Here is a 19666-nt window from a genome sequence, read left to right as displayed (position 1 = left end):
ACCTTCAATTTTTTCCTTCTTTCCTTTTCTCTCACTCTGTCATTCTCTCTTTCCCCTAGACAGTGCGTTTTCCGCCAGCTAGACCGATAGCATCTGGGTTTTTATTATTGTTGCGCTTGCAAGCATCACTATTATTTATAATAGGGCTAGGGATTTGAGCAAATTTCTAACAATAAGTATTATTATACTTTATCTATGGACTCCAGAATAAGAGATGTGTTTGATCTTTTGACTCAAACCATTATCAAAACTTCCTATAAACTACCTGGCAACTGCACACTTTGGCGACCACAACACGCTAGTTTTGCACAGGCAATCACCTCCAAGGTTGTTTACCATTTTGCCCCAGCTAATAACCAGCAAGAAACCAAGCCTAAGCTGTATTTGTCCAACTGGAGTTTGATAAGAGTGTGTATGTTTATAACTTTATATTAAAAAAAGTGTATGTGTAGATGAGGTCGATGAGACTTCAGAGAGACAGCGGGGGGAAAAAGAGATCGGATAAAAGAGTTTGGGGTTCAGAATGGTGTGTGTGTTCGTGTCTACTCACCCGCAAGCTGCCTGAAAATGATCTAGAGGTTTCAAAACGACCCTCAGATCTCCCGTGGTCTTTCACCTCTCCTTGAAACGAGGGAATAAGAAAATGGAGGCAAAGCCATGAATATCTGTCCAATGCTTTTAAGATCACGGCCTTTAAAGGCCATGATTCACACACAATGGTGCAGAACAGTCACCTTCTACTTTTTAAACCCTGCTACAACTCACTGTCAGCTATAAAGCAAAGTATCTCCAGCTCTCTACTTTAGTACTGAGGTGAGAGTGGTTTAAAAACATGGTTTTTGTGAGATTTGTGTCCTGGCAGCAGGTGGATCAGTGTCTGTCATGAGTCGTCTTTGAGGATATTACACCTGCCTTGAGGGTGTAATTTTTTATTTTTTGTGAAGGCTGCAGTGTAGATATTTCAAGTTGTGATTTTTGAGATGGAAGGCTTGTTTTGATAGCCTAGGAAAACCCAGACAACTTTAGGCAAATTTAGATTTGCTCTGAAAGTTAGTCTGGCAAAGAGCTCATTCAAGCCCATTTCCAATCCGTCGAAATCGCGGCACCAATCAGAAACGTTTGTTGCGGGCTTTACACGATGATGACAGCGCTGGGATTTTAAAGCAGATTTTGTTGCCTACATTACAAAGATGGATGCCGCCGTCGAACATCACTCGTTCGAATCAGCTATCTCGTCTGTTTTAAAGGTCCCGTATTATGCTCCTTTTCACAAGATGTAAAATAAGTCTCTGATGTCCCCAGAATGTGTATGTGAAGTTTCAGTTCAAAGTACCTAACGGATAATTTTTTACAGCATGCTTAAATTGTCATTTTTTGGGGTTTAGAAAAACACAGGGGGCGGAGCTTCATGAGCTCGCGCTCAGTCTCTCAGGACAATTTCATCTCACGGAATGATGATAATATCAGAAACTCTCAGTAACGGTGTTCATTTCGAAATGGGACAATAATGCCTACAGAGTCAGAGTGCTGTATAGAGATGGAACAGGTATAGTTCAGTAGTTTAATTATGGTTATTATTAGGGCTGGGTATCGATTCACATTTCAATTTCGATTCGATTTCGATTCGCAAGCTCTCAGTTCGATTCGATTTCGATTCTCGATTCGATTTTCGATTCTCGATTCCTGATTTGATTCTCGATTCAACTATAATGAAGATGTAATAAAAATCCTATATTTATAATTTATAAAAAAAGAACAGTGGACATAAGTTTACTAGTGGTTAATTAATACAAGAAAATTAAGAGCCATAAACCTATATATAAAACACTTTTTATTTTAGGTACACTAAATGCATACAAAGATTTTGATGCAATATGCAAAAAAGAGTCGCACAGAACAGTCGCACAGCTTGATCAAACAGTATCATGTTATTTTATGTTTAAGATAGATAAATATATAAATATTTAGACATTTTTTACATTGATCTTACCTAAATGTTAATGTATTTTTTTTGTTAAGAGTTTATGTATGGATGCTTGATTTCAATCTTTGAATTAAATTGAAAAAAGTAGCACAAATAAATACAATAGAATAAAGACAAAAATTAAGAGACATTTTGGGGTAGTTTTTTGGGTATGTCAGATATACTACAGAAACTGAATAAAGTAATCCAATGTAAAATAACACTGGATAGTCTTTTTAATCCAGACTGAATTAAATACAAAGGCTATTAATTCTGATTGCTTACAATTAATACTATATTCTGTTGTTATGACAACAGAATTAATGACTGACACAAATGGCTGCGTTCACTTTAAGAACTAGTGTGCGAATCCATTACTGTTTCATTAACTTTCTGTCACACGCGTTTAATACTAATTTAAGACATTACCGACTGTCTTTACGAGGTTACTCACCAAGACCAGAGTTTTGACATAATGTTGCGTGTTTTAACTGTTAAAGCGATATAATCCAGGGATAAAACTTTTGTTTCTGGCGAGCTGTTTGTGAGGCGGATTTAGGCTGTGCACGCAGTGAAAGAAATCTCTGAGAGTGCGCGAGCATGGGATGGTTTAACATTGCTTGAGCAAATGAATGATAAATGTTAGTTACGATCATAGGTCACGATGCAATGCTGGCCCGATTGTGCAAGTGAATATTCCGTCGTGTCCCGACTCCTAAACGCGTGTGTGTATCGACAGCTGCAGCGCTTAGCGCTTGCCTAGTGCAGTGAGACGAGAAGACGCCGCACCGCGTCCGCGAGCCCTTTATATTGAAAAAAAATCGATTCGTGGCCGTTGAAAATCGATTTTGAATCGACCACATTTTAAAAAACGATTAATCGAAAAATCTATTTTTTTGCCCAGCCCTAGTTATTATAACGTATTTGTTATCTGATTGTATGTTTCCATTATTTATTAATAGCCTACAAGTCTGCTGTTTCGGACCAGGTCCGAATGATGATCAAACATACACTGATGAGTTTAATAAAGTTTTTTTTGTACATTACACAAAAGATGAAGCGTCAGTTTTACTTCAGAAAGTCACCGCAAGAGCTGAGTAAACACAGTAAGTTATAAGAAGCGCGCAAGTTGAGGGAGTTGAGAGAGCATTCCTGTGGGCGGACGTTAGTCAAAAAAACTGTTCTACTGACGTCATTAAAGCTACACTGTGTGATTTTTACCCCCATCTAGCGGTGAAAAGGTATATGACCATCCATTCTGTTCCTCTCAATTCCGATTTCGTATTTTTGAAAGAACTAAGTGTTTTTAGCTAAGAATAAACTAAAAGAGTTACACAGTGTAGCTTTAAAAAAACCGAGCAAAGAACAACACTCGCTCTGCATACGTCATCTCCTTCATCGCTCTGATTTGTTTTAGGTCTACCCGCGACGTCCATTGGTGACGCCCCTCTGGAAATGATTTGTCTATGACGCGTTGCCAGTTAACTCAGTTACAACTGAGAATGGTCTGGTTTTAACCAGGCTATTGTTTTGAGGCAAAAAAACCCTAAAACAGCAAATTTGTTTCTTTTTATTTAGCAGCACTGAACATTCCAATAGTGGCTAACTAATGTGTATTGATCATTTTCTAAAGGTTCTGAATATTTAATACCTTTATATATATTTCTTTATTAGTCGCTGCAGCCATATTTCATGTGCTTTAATTAATGCAGGAGGTCGTCTATATAAGAACTCTGGAGACCAGCATTTTTCAGTGCAGAATAGCTTCAATGAGGCATGAGATTAATATAAAAGCACAATTCAAAACCTGTTTGAAACACTGTTTGATGCACAGTTTTTTATTTTTTCCAATTCTGTTCGGTACTGTGTGTATTACACGCCATATAAGGCGATATTTGATGGTTCGGCATCAAACATTTACATCTGCAAGATCCTTGATAGCCTGTTTCTATGGTTGCAACCATAAATGATCAAATCACACCGGCACCGCTTTGTTTTTTTCTTCACCTTTCTTCACCAAGTTTTATCCAATTGCATGCTCGCACACGAACTGGCCGAGGGTAGACATTCAAAAGGGGTCAAAGGGTAGGAACCAGTGTCAAAGGTCATGCACTCTGTGTCACTGACCTGTCACTATTTCAATGAAGAGACTATCCGACTGTTTGCGTACAGCTGTGTGTCTGTGTAGATTTGATGGGAAGAATGAGGACAGGATAGAGACTCGACGAGAAGTGCAAGAACACAAAAAGGCAGCTTGCATGTTGTACTCCACATGACATAATTGAATGTTTGTAAATGTGCGCACACACACACACACTCAAGCACGCACATTTTGCAGTAGCACTAGCAAGTGGGGGAATTTATTGCCCTTGTTAGCTCTGTGCTGGCATCAGCCATAAATCACCCGGGGATGGAGCGCAACTCTACAGACGCAATTACAGCTTAAAGAGCACGCGCGCACACACACACAAATTGAAAGGAAACACTTCACACGTGTCTTTGTACATGCAATCACGACTTGGAAAGCAATTTTCCCCCCGAACGCATACACATACGGAGACTCATTTTGGAACCATAAGGCATGTTCCGACAAACACGCACGCTATAGCCCAAGGATTTTCCTGTGCACTTATAGCCAAGACTCTCTCTGTGCATTCTCATCTGAGCTTGGAAGCCTATTGTTTGCACAGCACAAACATCGATTCAAGGCTGCATCAAACATGTCAAACACAAAGTGTGAAAGAAGCCCCTGCTCATTATAGCCGCCGCTGAGCAGACGCTTTTCATCTACTGGGACTTACAGTGCACTAATTGCACTGACGGTCCCTGCAGAGTTTCCTGGGGTTAAGTGCTTCGCGCAGCGCTGAAAGAGTCCCGGCTTACGCGTAGACACTCGGATCCTTTACTATTAGACCGCTGGTGTTGTACTTCAGTTCAGGTGTGTAATTAAGGGAACAGACTTCGTTATTTACAACTCGTAATCATGTTAAATCAAAACTTGATCCTTGAAAGGTTCCTGTGCATGATTCGTCCGTGAAAAATGTGCTGAAATGACTTTTCTTTGCAGATGACATCACCAAGGTCCTCTTGTTGATTCAGCCTCTCCCCTCCTTTAGTATTTAACAGCTATTTTTCATGACTCAAACCATTTTTTGATGGATCTAACCAACTCTAAATCAATTTCTATTATCCACCAGAATTAGGACCCTATTTTAACGATCTGAAATGCAAGTATCAAGCGTGAAGCGCAAGTAACTTTGTGGGCGGGTCTTTGGCACTGTTGCTATTTAACCGGTGGGATAAATGACTCTTGCACTCAACACAAATCTAAAAGGGGTTGGTCTGAAGTAGCTTCATTATTCATAGGTGTGGTTTGGGCGTAACGGGAAACAAACCAATAAGAGCGTCATATCACGTTCCCTTTAAGAGCATGGTGAACGAGGTGCGCTTGTTCCATGGCGCAATACTATTATAACGGCGCATTTACCAGGCGCGCTTCACAATTGGTTCACAGCCGAGGAGATCGATGTTCTCGTCAGGGCTGTAAATGAAAGAGAAGTGACATTGGGGATGGGACTAACCCACCCAAATTAGCTTCGGTTAAACATGTGTATGATAATTTTTGGTAAATGTGTAAGGTTTATGCCTATTTTTCCCATCGTCATGAACACAACAATGATTTCCCTCGTGTTTTAATAGTTTTCCTTATAATAATGTATCATTTGCAAAATGGAAGCTTGTTTCCGCCACTGATTAAAAATAAATAAATAAATAATTCCGACTTTTTATCTCACAATTGCGAAATATGACGTCAGAATTGTGAGAAATAGTCGCAATTGCGACATATAAAGTTGCAATTCTGAGAAATAAAGTCGCAATTGCGAGATATAAAGTTGCAATTATGAGAAAAAAGTCACAATTGCAAGATATAAAGTTGCCATTCTGAGAAATAAAGTTGCAATTGCGAGATATAAAGTCGCAATTATGAGAAATAAAGTCGCAATTGCAAGATATCAAGTCGCAATTATGAGAAATAGTCACAATTGCGAGATATGAAGTCATAATTATGAGAAATAGTCACAATTGCGAGATATGAAGTCATAATTATGAGAAATAAAGTCACAATTGCAAGATATAAAGTTGCCATTCTGAGAAATAAAGTTGCAATTGCGAGATATAAAGTCGCAATTATGAGAAATAGTCACAATTGTGAGATACTGTATGAAGTCATGAGAAATAAAGTCACAATTGCGAGATATGAAGTCGCAATTCTGAGAATTAAACTCGCAATTGTGAGATATTAAGTCGCAATTATGAGAAATAAAGTCGCAATTGCGAGATATAGTCGCAATTATGAGAAATAGACGCAATTGCGAGAAAAAAAGACAGAATTTAGACTTAATCTCACAATTCTGACTTTTTTTCTTACAATTGCGAGTTTACATCTTGCAATTCTGACTTTATAACACATAATTGTGAGTTTATATCTCAAAATTCTGACATCTTTTCGCAGAATTGTGAGATATAAACGTGCAATTGTGAGTTATCAGGCCAATTCTAAGAACAAAAAAACACTAACTTTTTCCCCTCGGAATAGTTTATATCTCACTATTCTGACTTTACAACAAGCAATTTCGACTTTATATGACGCATTTTTGACTTTATAACGCAATTGCAACTTTATATCAATCAATTCTGACTTTATATCTCACAAATGCGATTTTATATCACACAATTCTGACATTATATCTAGCCATTCTGACTTTATAACACGCAATTGCGACTTTATAACTTACAATTCTGAGAAAATAAGTCAGAATTGCGATATAAAAAGTCACAATTACCTTTTTTATTTTTCATTCTGTGGTGGAAACAAGCTTCCATACTCTCCAACAAAATCACTACAATCATTGAAAATCTTTGTATAATGCCACAAGGGAAACTTCCCCCAGACATGGCCGTTCAGTAACTTAGATACACTTTTCCATAATCGCACGATGCAAAAGTAATCTCAGGTTGGTCAAAATTGTCCTCAGTAACAGTAGCAAAATAGAATTTCCTCACGACAAACTGACTCACGCGGCTTCCGGCTATCCATATATGGGTGAGAACTAGCTCATTATAGTCTTCCTATTGGCTAGACAAAGAATCTGATCATGGCTCATAATGACATATTTAAATCTTCGTGTCACTTTACAGAGCCTAAGGCTGTCACAGGGAGAAGTGTGATATTTCAGGACACCTAATTCAGTGATATCCGTCAGGTTTTTTTTTTTTTTTTACTCGTCAGACTATGACACACTGTTGATTACAGAAATTACTCTTTTTGTATAAAATGCACTTACAATTTACAGTGATGCACGTATTAGTCAATCAGTGCTAATGAATCTTACATGAATCTTTTTTGATTAAAAAAGGCAATCTCCTTTGACCTTTTTAAAGAGGACCTATTAGGTTTTTTATTTTTCAAAATGTAAAAACATGTGGTGTGTAATGTTGCTGCACAAAGCAAGTTATTCTCTATATGAGTAAACACTTTTTCTGAACTCCCTGAAATACCTCGATTGTAGTCTTGAGTTTTCTTAAGGGAACAAACACGTCACAGTATTCCTCATTTAAATAATGACAAATGCAACAAAACAAAAAAAACGGTTGAGGCCTGGCTTAAGGCCAATTTATACTTCTGCGCAGTAGTGCGGCGTAGCATACGCACAGATGCGTACCATACCGCGTACCCTTCGCCGTAGCCTGACGCACACCTCCTCAAAAATGTAACAACACGTTGCGATGACGCGAACCGCAAGATCTGTGATTGGTCGGCTTGGATTTACCATCGGTACCATCTCACGCATTTCCGCACGTACCATCTCCTCCGACGTCTTCTCTCGTTTCTGCCTTTTAGTTTTAGCAATTTCACTAAAATTAAATTTGTTTTTCCACCTCAATAAGCTCCAACTCCTACATCATCCGCTCTCTTTCAGTCGCCATTGCTTATAGTAACCTAGCCGTGAGGAATCTAAACACAGTGGAACATTAAAACCCTCCGCCGCCAACTAGCGTTTCGGAGCAGTACTGCAGAGCAACCAAGACCTGAACGCAGAAGTATAAATGCTCACGACGGCGTCGCCTATGTGTGTAGCCTACGCCGTACACTATGGCGTACCCTCAACGCAAAAGTATAGAGAGCCTAAGTCCCGCCCCTCCGCTTCCGGCTCATGGGACCTTATTTTGGAAAAAATATGTATGGTAGTCAATGGCGAGAGACAACTTATCTTTTTATTCCGTCTGAACTGTGCCCTGAATTACACATATGATGTTTGTCAATTTAAAAGTTAATTCTGAAAGTCAAAAACGTCGCAGTTTGTCATAAAAGAGAAGAGTAACGTTTAGTTTTATGTGAAATTCGCTCAATGAACTACATGTCCCGGGAAGCGAAACAACGAGCAAGATCCGCTGCTTGTGTCTGATACAAAACACTCAGGCATGACGGCGAAACGTTACGATTATAACGTAAGTCTATAGAAACAATGACAGACATTAGCCTCAGTAAAGTTAGCCTCATTCATTGAGAGAAAATGTGCGCCTTTGGGATTTGTAGTCTTTGTAATTACGTATTTTCACAGTCTTATACCTCAATGGTTTCACATCAAACTGCGACTTTCTTCACTTTAAAATTTATCTTTTAAATTGACAAACATCATATGTGCAATTTAGGGCACAATTCAAACGAGATCAAAATATTTGTTGTCTCTCGCCATTGACTACCATACAATATTTTTTTCCGAAATAAGGTCTCATGGTTATCTACCGGAAGGGGAGGGACTTAGGCTCTCTATAAATTTGCCTTTAGTTGTGTTAGTAGTGTGTTAATAAACTCACGGTTATGGTAAGTGGCGTGACTTCCCAAACATGCTCGAACAATTGACCAATCACAACACACTGGTCCAGCCAACCAATCAGAGCACCTTGTGCTTTTCAGAAGGATGAGCTTCATAGAGACAGGAACTAAACAGAGGGTTATTGATAGACTGGGAAGAGAGGTGCTGCAACAATGTAAAATATGTAAAAAAAATAGCATTTTTTGAACATTAAAATATGATAATCTATTCTAGTAGAGCTCAAAAATTAAATAAAACTTGGTAAAAGGGCATAATAGGTCCTCTTTAAGTATAGCTGAAGTGATTGTGTAGCTCAAAATATTCTGAGCTTTCTACCAAGACAGCAATTTTGGGCAATAGAGATGCATCTGATGTTCAAATTGAACGTTCAAGCCCACTTATGATGCTCTAGTTCAACAGTTCACATGGTTTCGAAACACAGCCTCCGCACATCTGCCAGTCAAACTCTCTGGTCAAGTTCATGTCATGTCACATCCAATCAAGCGCAGAAATTACTCTGTCAGCAGCGTAAAATGTTACACAGGGCATCTTCATACACCTGTCCCAGCTGATTTCGCCTCGTCTGTCTCTCGCAAAGGTTCATTGTTTGGGTCACGTAACCTGATGTGATTGGATGAAACTCTGCCTCGCTCTCCCTATAACCCCTCAAGGCTTCGAGCCCTAAATATAGGCGCACAATAACAGAGGAAACTGGATGAGGACACTGAAATGACAGACTCAATGAAGGCTTTCTCTGTGTTTCATCCTTCCGTGTCTCTCTTTCTTTTCATTCTGTCTGTCTTTTCCTTTTCTGTCTCTGTTGCAAAGTGTGCGTAGGAGTTCTCCGACTGAAGAAGCACCGAACACATGAGATAAGTCCTGCTTATGCAATGTGTGCATTTGCGCGCTCTAAACACAAAATGCATGAGACATCTGATAGTGTGAAGTATATGGTTTTTAAATGTTGTTCCGACAGCCATCAGGAAACGTTGCTGCAAAGTTTGGAAAGGCTCATTAATTGGTGCTTTGGTAGCATGGCTCACATTTCGCTTTTGTCAGTACAATGTAAAACGCAGTGATTATGTATGTGTGAGTGTGCATGAATGCACCGGTGATCCCCTGAGAACATGTCTTCCAGTCTGATGCCACTTAACAGAAATAGTGGGTCACTACAGCTACAAACCATCATTAAATCAACCAGAAAACAACTTGAGCTTTATCCAGTAAGGCCTAATTCCAGCCTATTTCTCAGGACTAACCAGATGTAAAATATTCCAATTCTGTGTTTCGCCATCCTAAAGAAACCATAATGGCCGTGTCGACGCTAGATGAAATCATCAAAGTTGATTTTTAGAGTAGATGCTGCCTCCACTCTCGACTTCACCAGCTGGCAGAGTTTCTTTCCTTTTGTTCTCTATGGTAAGTGATTTTCTTCATATTACAGAGAATCCGAGACCTTTATGGAGTTCAGAAATAGCTGCCAGTCTTTCATCGCACAGAAGATAGTGCTTCTCATTTGCTCAGGACCAATGATGTGTTCCTGCAGTCAGAGGTTTTCTTTTAACATTTCTTTTTTCTTGTTCACATCTTGGCCTTTTATAAATCATTTAAAGTGGCCATATCATGAAACACTGGATATTTTTTCTTGCTCCTTGCAGTTGATTGTAGGGATATTTGAATACCTAAAGCCTGAAGCAAAGCTTCTCCTTCCCCAGAACTATAAAAATGGGTCGTTCGCTACGCTAAGCTATCTCACGACCAATTCGTACGAATTCGTACGAGTGATTCAAAAGTGGCTAATTCGTACTAATTCATACGACCTCACTCGTACAAATTTGTACGATTTGTCTAAACCCACGTGACTTTTATGTTTAGGGGCGGGGTCAGGGGTAGGTAATTCGTACGAAATCATACGAATTGGCTAATTCGTAAAATATGTACGATTTAGCAAAATCGTACTAATTCGTACGAGTGAGGTCGTACGAATTGTTACGAATTAGCCACCTCGTAAAATTCGTACGAATTCCCGTGAGATCGGGTTGGACTAGTTCACTTTTAAAAAACTTTTGCTGATAATTTACTCACCAACTTGTCATCCAAGATGTCCATGTTTTTTTTTATTCAGTCGAAAATAAATAAAGATTTTTGATGAAAACATTCCAGGATTTTCTCCATATAATGGACTTCAATGCGAACCAAACCTTTCAAGGTACAAATGAGAGTTTAGGGGCTTTAAACGACACCAGACGATGAACTTTGACTGACTCCATTTTAACATTAAAGGGAGAACAGTTTCTGAAACCCCGCCCTCTGCTGCATCTCATTTGCATTTAAAGGGCCAGGCACAAAACGGTGCGTTTTTGCAAACCCTCAAAATGTGACAACTTTAACATGCTATATAAAAATATCTGGGGGGTATTTTGTCTTAAAACTTCACACACTGGGGACATCAGAGATTTACTTTACATCTTGTGAAAATTACATTTTACCACCCCTTTAAACAATGCTGTTCTTTTGAATTTTCTATTCACCTAAAGTGTTCTGAAACAACTGTTCTTAATATTGATAATAATACGAAATGTATCTTGAGCATCAAATCATCATATCCAAAGGATTACCGAAGGATCATGTGACACTGAAGACTGGAGTAATGATGCTGAAAATTCAGCTTTGGTCACAGAAATAAATTACATTTTAAAATACAGTAAAATAGTAATAATAATATTTTAAAAAGTTTGGTCAAATACAGTTACATTTATTTTTGGTCAAATAAAAACAGCTTTAAAAACTTTACTTTAAAAACTGATCACAAGGCTTTGTAAGTAAGTCTTTAAGGTAGCCCAATATTTCAGTCAAATTTATGGTTGTATATGGTGGCAAAAACTTGAAAGACTAAAGTGTGTGTTGGACCCTTTAAGCATCTCTAATTTTGTGGTTGTAAGTCTGAAGTGACTGAGATTTGAGCGATCTGTAGGAAGTGTTATGTAATTGTGTTGTTGTGTAATTGCGTTCTGTGGTTTAGAGTTTCACTGGCGCCTGTGGTTGGTCGGTACATTGTGTTTGTGTGTTCGACGGCACTGACGCTGTGCGGTTTTTCTCCAGAGCTGTGCGGCTTTTTTAGTGTTGAGAGGTGGTGTTTAGTAGATAGTAAAGTCTGCTCCCTGTCATCACTTTCTTAACACCCTACTTTAAAACCACAGGGATATTTCGACGTGACGGAATCTGTGAATTAGCTTTTCTGTCGCGCATACACACACACACACAAGCTGCGACAGTGAATATGCCTCCTACGCTTGTGTCTCACTCACAGGCTTACACAAGTGTCTAACACACTCTTGACAGATAACACCTTCCACACACCATATACATCCTGCTAAAGTGTTAATTGGCTTCATTTAAATTTGCTTTAAATAAACGTCTGTGATTTAGTAGGCCTACATCAGTATTGCATGGATTCGTGTGTGAGTGTTTGCTGTTGTTTTTTTTTTTGATAGAAAGACACTTTTGAAGGTTTTTGGGGTCTGTTATACATACTCCATTCAAGTTGCTACTGTAGGTTATGAAGTATATGTCCCACTATATGCGCACAAAATACCACAACACCCTTTATCTAATCACTATATGTAATTATACTGCTAAAAGGCATTTACAATTTGCTTAATGGAACGACAATGGAGGATTTTAACATGAAAACCTTCTGAATATTCAGCAGAACATTAGTACCACAAAGTAAAGATAGTCATTGAGATTTAGAATGACGTAAATTATTGTCTGAACTGTCAGAATTTATATTTTGGGGTATTTCAAGACTAGTAAATGACTAATCACAAAAGTGCAGGGAAGCAGAGCCTTTACACACACACACATTTGTAATGCCAACTCGTATGCCACATCTTGAAAGCACCAGGATCAATTATTAAACCAAAGATTAGTCAAAGATCAAAGATTGGAAGATAGATTACATAAACAAGAGAAAACCACTCATTTCCTCTCATCCTAATTCACTTCGCTTTTGATTCTCCCCTCCTTCGCTGAAACCAGCTTGAAGCTGATTTGTATTCCGCTCTTAACGAATCTATATGTGACCTGCATATTTAATGAGCGAGCAGCGTAGCAGACTATCTCACTTACACACCCCGAGTTACTGTAAGAGGAAGCTGGGAAAGACAGGATGGAGATAATTGGGGTCTTATTAATAATTTATCACAGAGATAATGCCAATGAACAGCATTACTAACACACATGTGCACACATTTGTGGACGCCTCATACCATCCGTTTGGCAGTCTTTCATAGGGAGAGCAAAGAAACAACTAATACAATTTTGTAAAAAAAATAAAATAAAAAATCCTCGGAATCGGGCCAAAAATCGGAATCAGCCATGAAAAATCATGAATCACCTCCTTAATTAAGTCATATCGTTCTTATCTAGGTCAGACGGCGCAAACACGACATCCGACGAAAAGAGAAATGATTTGCACTCGTTTATTTGCACTCGCTTTCTCTCACTCTCTTTCCTATCTGCTCGTTTAGCTCTGGCAGAATTATCAGCTTGCAACTAGGACTGTGTGTGTGTGTGTATTATGTAATATACAAATGTATATTAAATATTATATACAATTGATGTCTTTAGAAGAATATAATATTCAAGTGCAAATGTATAGTCAAGTCACCTATTTATATAGTGCTTTTTACAATACATATTGTTTAAAAGCAGAGATAACAGGATAATAATGCAACTAAGTTTGTTTCAAGAAAATAGTGTTATAGTACAGCTTAAATAAGTAGTTCGCTTTTAAACTTTTGCTGATAATTTTCTCACCCCCATTTCATCCAAGATGTCCATGTCTTTCTTTCTTCAGTCGAAAAGAAATGAAGGTTTTTGATGAAAACATTCCAGCATTTTTCTCCATATAATGGACTTCAATGGGAACCAAACGGTTCAAGGTCCAAAAGACAGTTTCAGTGCAAACTGTTCAAAGGGCTTTAAACGATTCCAGATGATGAATAAGAGTCTTATCTAGCGAAACGATCACTCATTTAATAAATAAATAACAAGTTTAAGTTTTATAAGCTCAAATGGTCACCTTGCTCTGTGCTGTGATGTGCGTTCCTGACTCTCACTCGTTCATCAAAATGAACAAATCTTTTTTTTCATGTCATTTCGTTCATTCAACGAACGAAAAGTTGACTCTGGAAAAGATTCGTTCATTTTGATGAACAAGTTCGAACAGGAGAGTCACGAACGCGCATCACAGAACAGAGCAAGGTGACCATTTGATCTTATAAAACTTAAACTTGTAACTTATTTATTAAATGAGTGATCATTTCACTTGATAAGACTCTTATTCATCGTCTGGAATCGTTTAAAGCCCTTTGAACAGTTTGCAGTTTGCACTGAAACTGTCTTTTGGACCTTGAACCGTTTGGTTCCCATTGAAGTCCATTATATAGAGAAAATCCTGGAATGTTTTCATCAAAAACCTTCATTTCTTTTCGAAAGAATGACATGGGGGTGAGTAAATTATCAGCAAAAGTTTTTTTTTTTTTTCTTAAAGTGAACTACTCCTTTAAGTTCAGTAATGGTTCATCATATCTCTTAGCCAGCAGCCATATATTGCCATGTAGCCCAAGACTGGTGTCCCACTGAAGCTAAGCAGGGCCGAGTCTGGTCAGTACCTGGATAAGAGACTCCTGGGTAAACTAGGTTTCTGCTGGAGGAGGTGTTAGTGAGGCCAGCAGGGGGTGCTCACCCTGTGGTCTGTGTGGGTCCCAACGTCCCGGAGACACTACAGTCAGAGCACCGTCCTTCAGATTAGGTCCTGACTCTCTGTGGTCGTTAAAAATCCCAAATTTGCCCAGTGGCCTCTACCCCCATCTACTGATTGGCTGGATCACACTGTCTCCGCTCCACTAGTAAGCTGGTGTGTGGTGGCCGTTCTGGCGCAATATGGCTGCCGTCGCATCATCCAGGTGGTGCTTCACAGTGACATTGGTGGTGGTTGAGGAGATTCCCCCTTCTTTGAGTGCCGAGAAAAAGCGCTATATATGTAACAAATGATCAATTATACAACCACTCTGGAGAAAACAGTGATGTCATTGCCCAGCTCAGTTCAGTTCTCATGTGATGGTGTCAATACAGGCAGATCAATGTTATTGTTGAATATTAAGTGTCCCCAACTTAGCAAGCCAAAAGTCAAGGAGCCATCAGGTGACATAATCAAGATTATACTGTTTGTGTGTGTGTGTGTGTGTGTGTGTGTGTGTGTGTGTGTGTGTGTGTGTGTGTGTGTGTATATATATATATATATATATAAGTTGTATGCTTTGAGGTTTGGTTCACCTATAGGAATTATAATTAGCTTTAAATAAAGCAATAAATGTGTATGGAATGACCCGTTTTCGATGAATGTGAGGTTATGTTTCAGGCTGTTCAGAGTGTGTGTAATCTAGTTGAATGAGCCGCACTGGTTTGCGGTAAATGGTGTGAGATGAGTCTGGTTTGTCAGGGCTGGACTTCCAATCTGTGTCTCTGATTGGCTAAAGTGAGTTTTTATTACCTCAGAGAATAGACTACACTCTCTGTATATCCCACCCCCTCTCTCTCTCTCTCCTCTCGGTTTCTCTCTCTTTTTTTCATAGTTTTCTTCCATTTTGAGATTCTTCAGGCAGTTCTGCTGGTATTCCGAATACATTACATACACTCTCCCTCTAGCACAATGAACTAAAGGATTTTATGAATCCTACAGGCTAACAGACTGAATTATTGATGTCACACACACACAATTACACACAAAAGCTCAGACTGTTTTTCAGTACAGTGAAACCTGATCTGATTAATTTACCTGGTTCTAGAAGTCTGATTCTATAGTTCTCTTGCAGAAATGTACCATAGCTTCTGCCAAAATAACAGTACATAGACATTGTGTGTTTGTCTGTGTGTATACTATATATATATATATATATATATATATATATGAGCAAAGTCCTGCTTTTTGTGGCAAATAATCTGTGCCCCAGACGAACTGCTTTTCTTTTTTGTTTTGTTTTGTTTTGTTCTGTTTTTTTTTTTTATTATTATTATTTTGTCCATGGACATGATCACATTTTCGTACCCGAGACTGAAGGCCTCAGTTTATACGGTTACATGGAGCGTTTGAAAATGTCAGGCCTGTTATTGAGGTTAGAGGCCCAGGTTTTATTTTGTCTTTAGCCCGAGGGTTGTGTTTTCTTCTGCTGCGTTTCGGCTACATGACTTATGGAAGCGACCTCCTTATTGATCTAAATTTACCACAACCTGTGAGCTGCTGTATCACATACACACACAGAAACAGCTCTTTTTAAAGGTGCCACATAACTACTGTAATAAATGAGGACCATTTTCAAACAGGTTTGCATGGGCCAGGCAGACGGTTAGCCCCGCCCTAAACCCCGCCCCCGCCCTGGGACACTCAAACAGCAATGTTTTGATACCATCACACCCTTTTCAAGGAAATAACCTGATAAATAACCTGCTCTGTGTATTAATCTGGGATGTGAGACAGTATTTTATCATTACAACAATTTGCAAACCTCCGCTTTAATGTTTCTACTCAGTAATTGCTTTTTTTTGACAGTAATTATCATTGCTATCAAAAGTTAATGATTTTTTTCTCAGTGAAGCACACATTAAATGAGAAACTAAATGAATAAGTCTGCCACTGTTTCACTGGAATTAAAATGTTCAGATGGTGATGTTTTCATGCACTTTATTTTGCAGGTGTCATCTACACCACAGATCTGTTGGACCGAGAGACGCAGGACTCCTATTGGTTGACTGTTTATGCCACTGATTTGGGGGTGGTACCACAGTCAGCGGCTCTACAAGTGTACATACAAGTAAGTTAGTGTCGTATTTGAGATATCGTGTGGTCTTGTATGAAAGATGTGTAATATATAGGGCTGTCAAACGATTAATCACGATTAATCGCATCCAAAATAAAAATTTGTGTATAATTTATGTTGGTGCACTGTGTATAATTATTTTGTGTGTAAATATATATATATATATATATATATTCACACACATGCATGTATATTTAAGAAAAAAAATATTATTTATATATAAACTATTTATATTTATATATAATATAAATTATTTAAAAATCTATATACAGTATATACATGAAAATATTTCTTAAATATATATAAGCATGTGTGTGTGTTTATATATATATATATATATATATATATCAAATAATTATACACACTGTACTATGTATTATACACAGTGTACCACATATATTATGTAAACACAAACTTTTATCAAATCGCGATTGATCGTTTGACAGCCCTAATATATATATATATATATATAATTCTGTAATTTTGTGTGTCTGGGTGTCTTAACAGGTTGAGGATGTTAATGATAACGCTCCCCTAACGTCTGAACCGATGTATCACGCCACCATTCCGGAAAATTCCCCGAAGGACCAGTCAGTCATTCAGATCCAGGCACAGGACCCTGACGCCACGGAAACCGAGCCCCGCCTGTCATTCCGTATCTCCAGCGGCAACCCGCAGAACTTCTTCAGCATCAACCCGCGCACCGGTCAGTGGCCTGTCAATCAAACCGCATTTGCTTGTTGGGTGGAATAAATGAATGTCAGTTCTGATGAATTGAGTCTATATATGTGTACCATGTTACAGTGATGGTATCAGGTGGCAAAACCATTTCATATTTATCTGTAAATCCTCAAAAAATGGTTTTGAGTTGGGCCAACTCAAATTATACAAATTAGTTCCGTCAAATTAACTTTTATGAGTATTTAGAACTTTCTTTTTCTTTTAAGTTCACAAAACTGGCACATTTTATGCAAGTTGTTGAAAAAAAAATCACTAAAATTGGGCTGGGATTATTATTTCCCAGCATGCTTTGCCATGCCACTCAAAAGGGAGAGTCATGGTGCGTTCTGTTATACCCAACGAACCGACTCGGACCTCGGATTTGACGTCACGTCCACGTTTCAAGCGTTCTATTATGTTTTGCTTGTCCGAGTCGGAGAAAGCTGTTGTAATGTAGCACTGGACGAGTACCAGGCACTTACATTAAAATAAACATATTATGACTACACCTCATCAAAACGCAGCCATTTGAACTTAAAAATGTTCACTTTATTTAAAGTTTTTCATGTTAATCTTCTGTTAGCAACGCTAGCAACGTTAGTAATTGCACTCACAACAACCGATTCCCATACCTACAGGGGACGCAGTAATACGAGTGATTATAATCGTCATTTAAAATACCAAATCGGTTCAAAAACAATGAATACAATTCATTCTTACAAGTCACAGGGCGCAGCCATTTTGAATTCCGAAACGGAATTCTTGCTCGGTGTCCTCACGGTTGTCCGACGTCCGAGAGGAGAAATCCGAGGAAAGGGGGCGTGTTGCTAGGCAACGTCTGTCATCCGTTTCGGATCTCCGAGACGGATGAATAATAGAACGCACCATAAATACTAAAATGAAGATTAATGTTAAGTGGGAGATTTGGTAGTTCATGGTTTGTTATGCTAGTTTAGTAACATTAGTTATGTTGGGCTTTTTTTTTTTGGGGGGGGGGGGGGGGGGGGGGGGGTTACCATCATGTGGAGCATGAGCTTGGTTTGAGAACAGTGTGTGTTAAATGTGTTAAATTGCTGTCCTCCATCAGCAAGTGGTATGCTATGCTCATGCTATCAAAGCATTGTGTCAACGATTAGCAAGGTAGCATTTTTTGAATTGGCTGGTTAAATCTAGCTAAGTTTCAACTATTACAAATATTTTCGTTGAGATTACATGATAATTTTAAGTTGTGTATGAATTAGCTTACTCAAATGTTTCAAGTTAAGAACAATTAAAATGTATGAGTACAAAATACAAATCTGCAAGTTCTGCTTACTTAAACGTTACATTTCTTAACTTAAAAAAATTGATGTTACTGATTACCTCAAACTATTTGAGTTTTGACAACTTCCGGGTTTACAGTGTTGTGTTTACAAGGTACTATGATTTTACCACGGTACTACGTCTACAAAAAAATGTAATACCTTTTGTTCCTGAGCATAGTGTATATTTTTGATGTAGATAGATAAATCTAAGCTAATTCTGCATGTTTAGTATTTAAATTCACTTATTTAAATACAGTATGTATGTGCATCTGGGTGCGTGAGCTCTTAAGGTCATCACCGTCTAGGCATACTGTAAACCCTGGTTCCTGATTGGCTGGTGCTATGGTTTTGCTCTTGATTGACAGATTAATTGCATAGTCACAGGTCTTCCCTCCAGCCATGCGCCCCATAGTGCATGTCAGCAGGAAGTGCCGATCCTAATTAAAAACTGTAAAGGTCACAAAAGGTCATGCTGCCAGAAAGACGGAAGGCACCAGCAAAAGGAAAGCAGCCTGAGAAAAAGATCAGTACGTGTTGCGAGGTTTGATACAATAAGTCTGTTTTCATAAACTGTATTTTCGGAAAAACTCAAAACATCATTTTTCTGCAGACTTTTTTGTGGGTGTGTGTGTATGTGTGTGTGTGGAGGGAGGAGGTCGATTTTTGTGAGCTGGTTACAGCTCAATGTGAAAGCACCGGTCACCATCTATGGATCCTTCTGGAAAAAGAGTCCAGTTAAATGCTGAACCCAATATCTATCTATCTATCTATCTATCTATCTATCTATCTATCTATCTATCTATCTATCTATCTATCTATCTATCTATCTATCTATCTATCTATCTATCTATCTATCTATCTATCTATCTATCTATCTATCTATCTATCTATCTATCTATCTATCTATCTATCTATCTA

The 19666-nt window shown here is 38.4% G+C and overlaps 1 protein-coding gene across 5 annotated transcripts in view; it reads left to right on the top strand.

Moving 5' to 3' along the window:
- Nucleotides 1–19666, top strand: part of fat3a (FAT atypical cadherin 3a) — a 187165-nt gene that overhangs the window by 90976 nt on the left and 76523 nt on the right. For all 5 annotated transcript variants that reach the window (XM_089121003.1, XM_089121001.1, XM_089121002.1 and 2 more), the window contains exons 3-4: nucleotides 16600–16718; nucleotides 17232–17430. In XM_089121003.1, coding sequence (XP_088977129.1) covers nucleotides 16600–16718; nucleotides 17232–17430 — 318 coding nt within the window. The remainder of the gene's footprint in view (nucleotides 1–16599; nucleotides 16719–17231; nucleotides 17431–19666) is intronic.

Source organism: Pimephales promelas, chromosome 16 (assembly GCF_988280905.1).
Source record: "Pimephales promelas chromosome 16, fPimPro1.hap1.1, whole genome shotgun sequence".
Taxonomy (NCBI): domain Eukaryota; kingdom Metazoa; phylum Chordata; class Actinopteri; order Cypriniformes; family Leuciscidae; genus Pimephales; species Pimephales promelas.
Note: the sequence above shows the minus strand (reverse complement) of the source record. Positions and strands in the feature narration are given on the sequence as shown.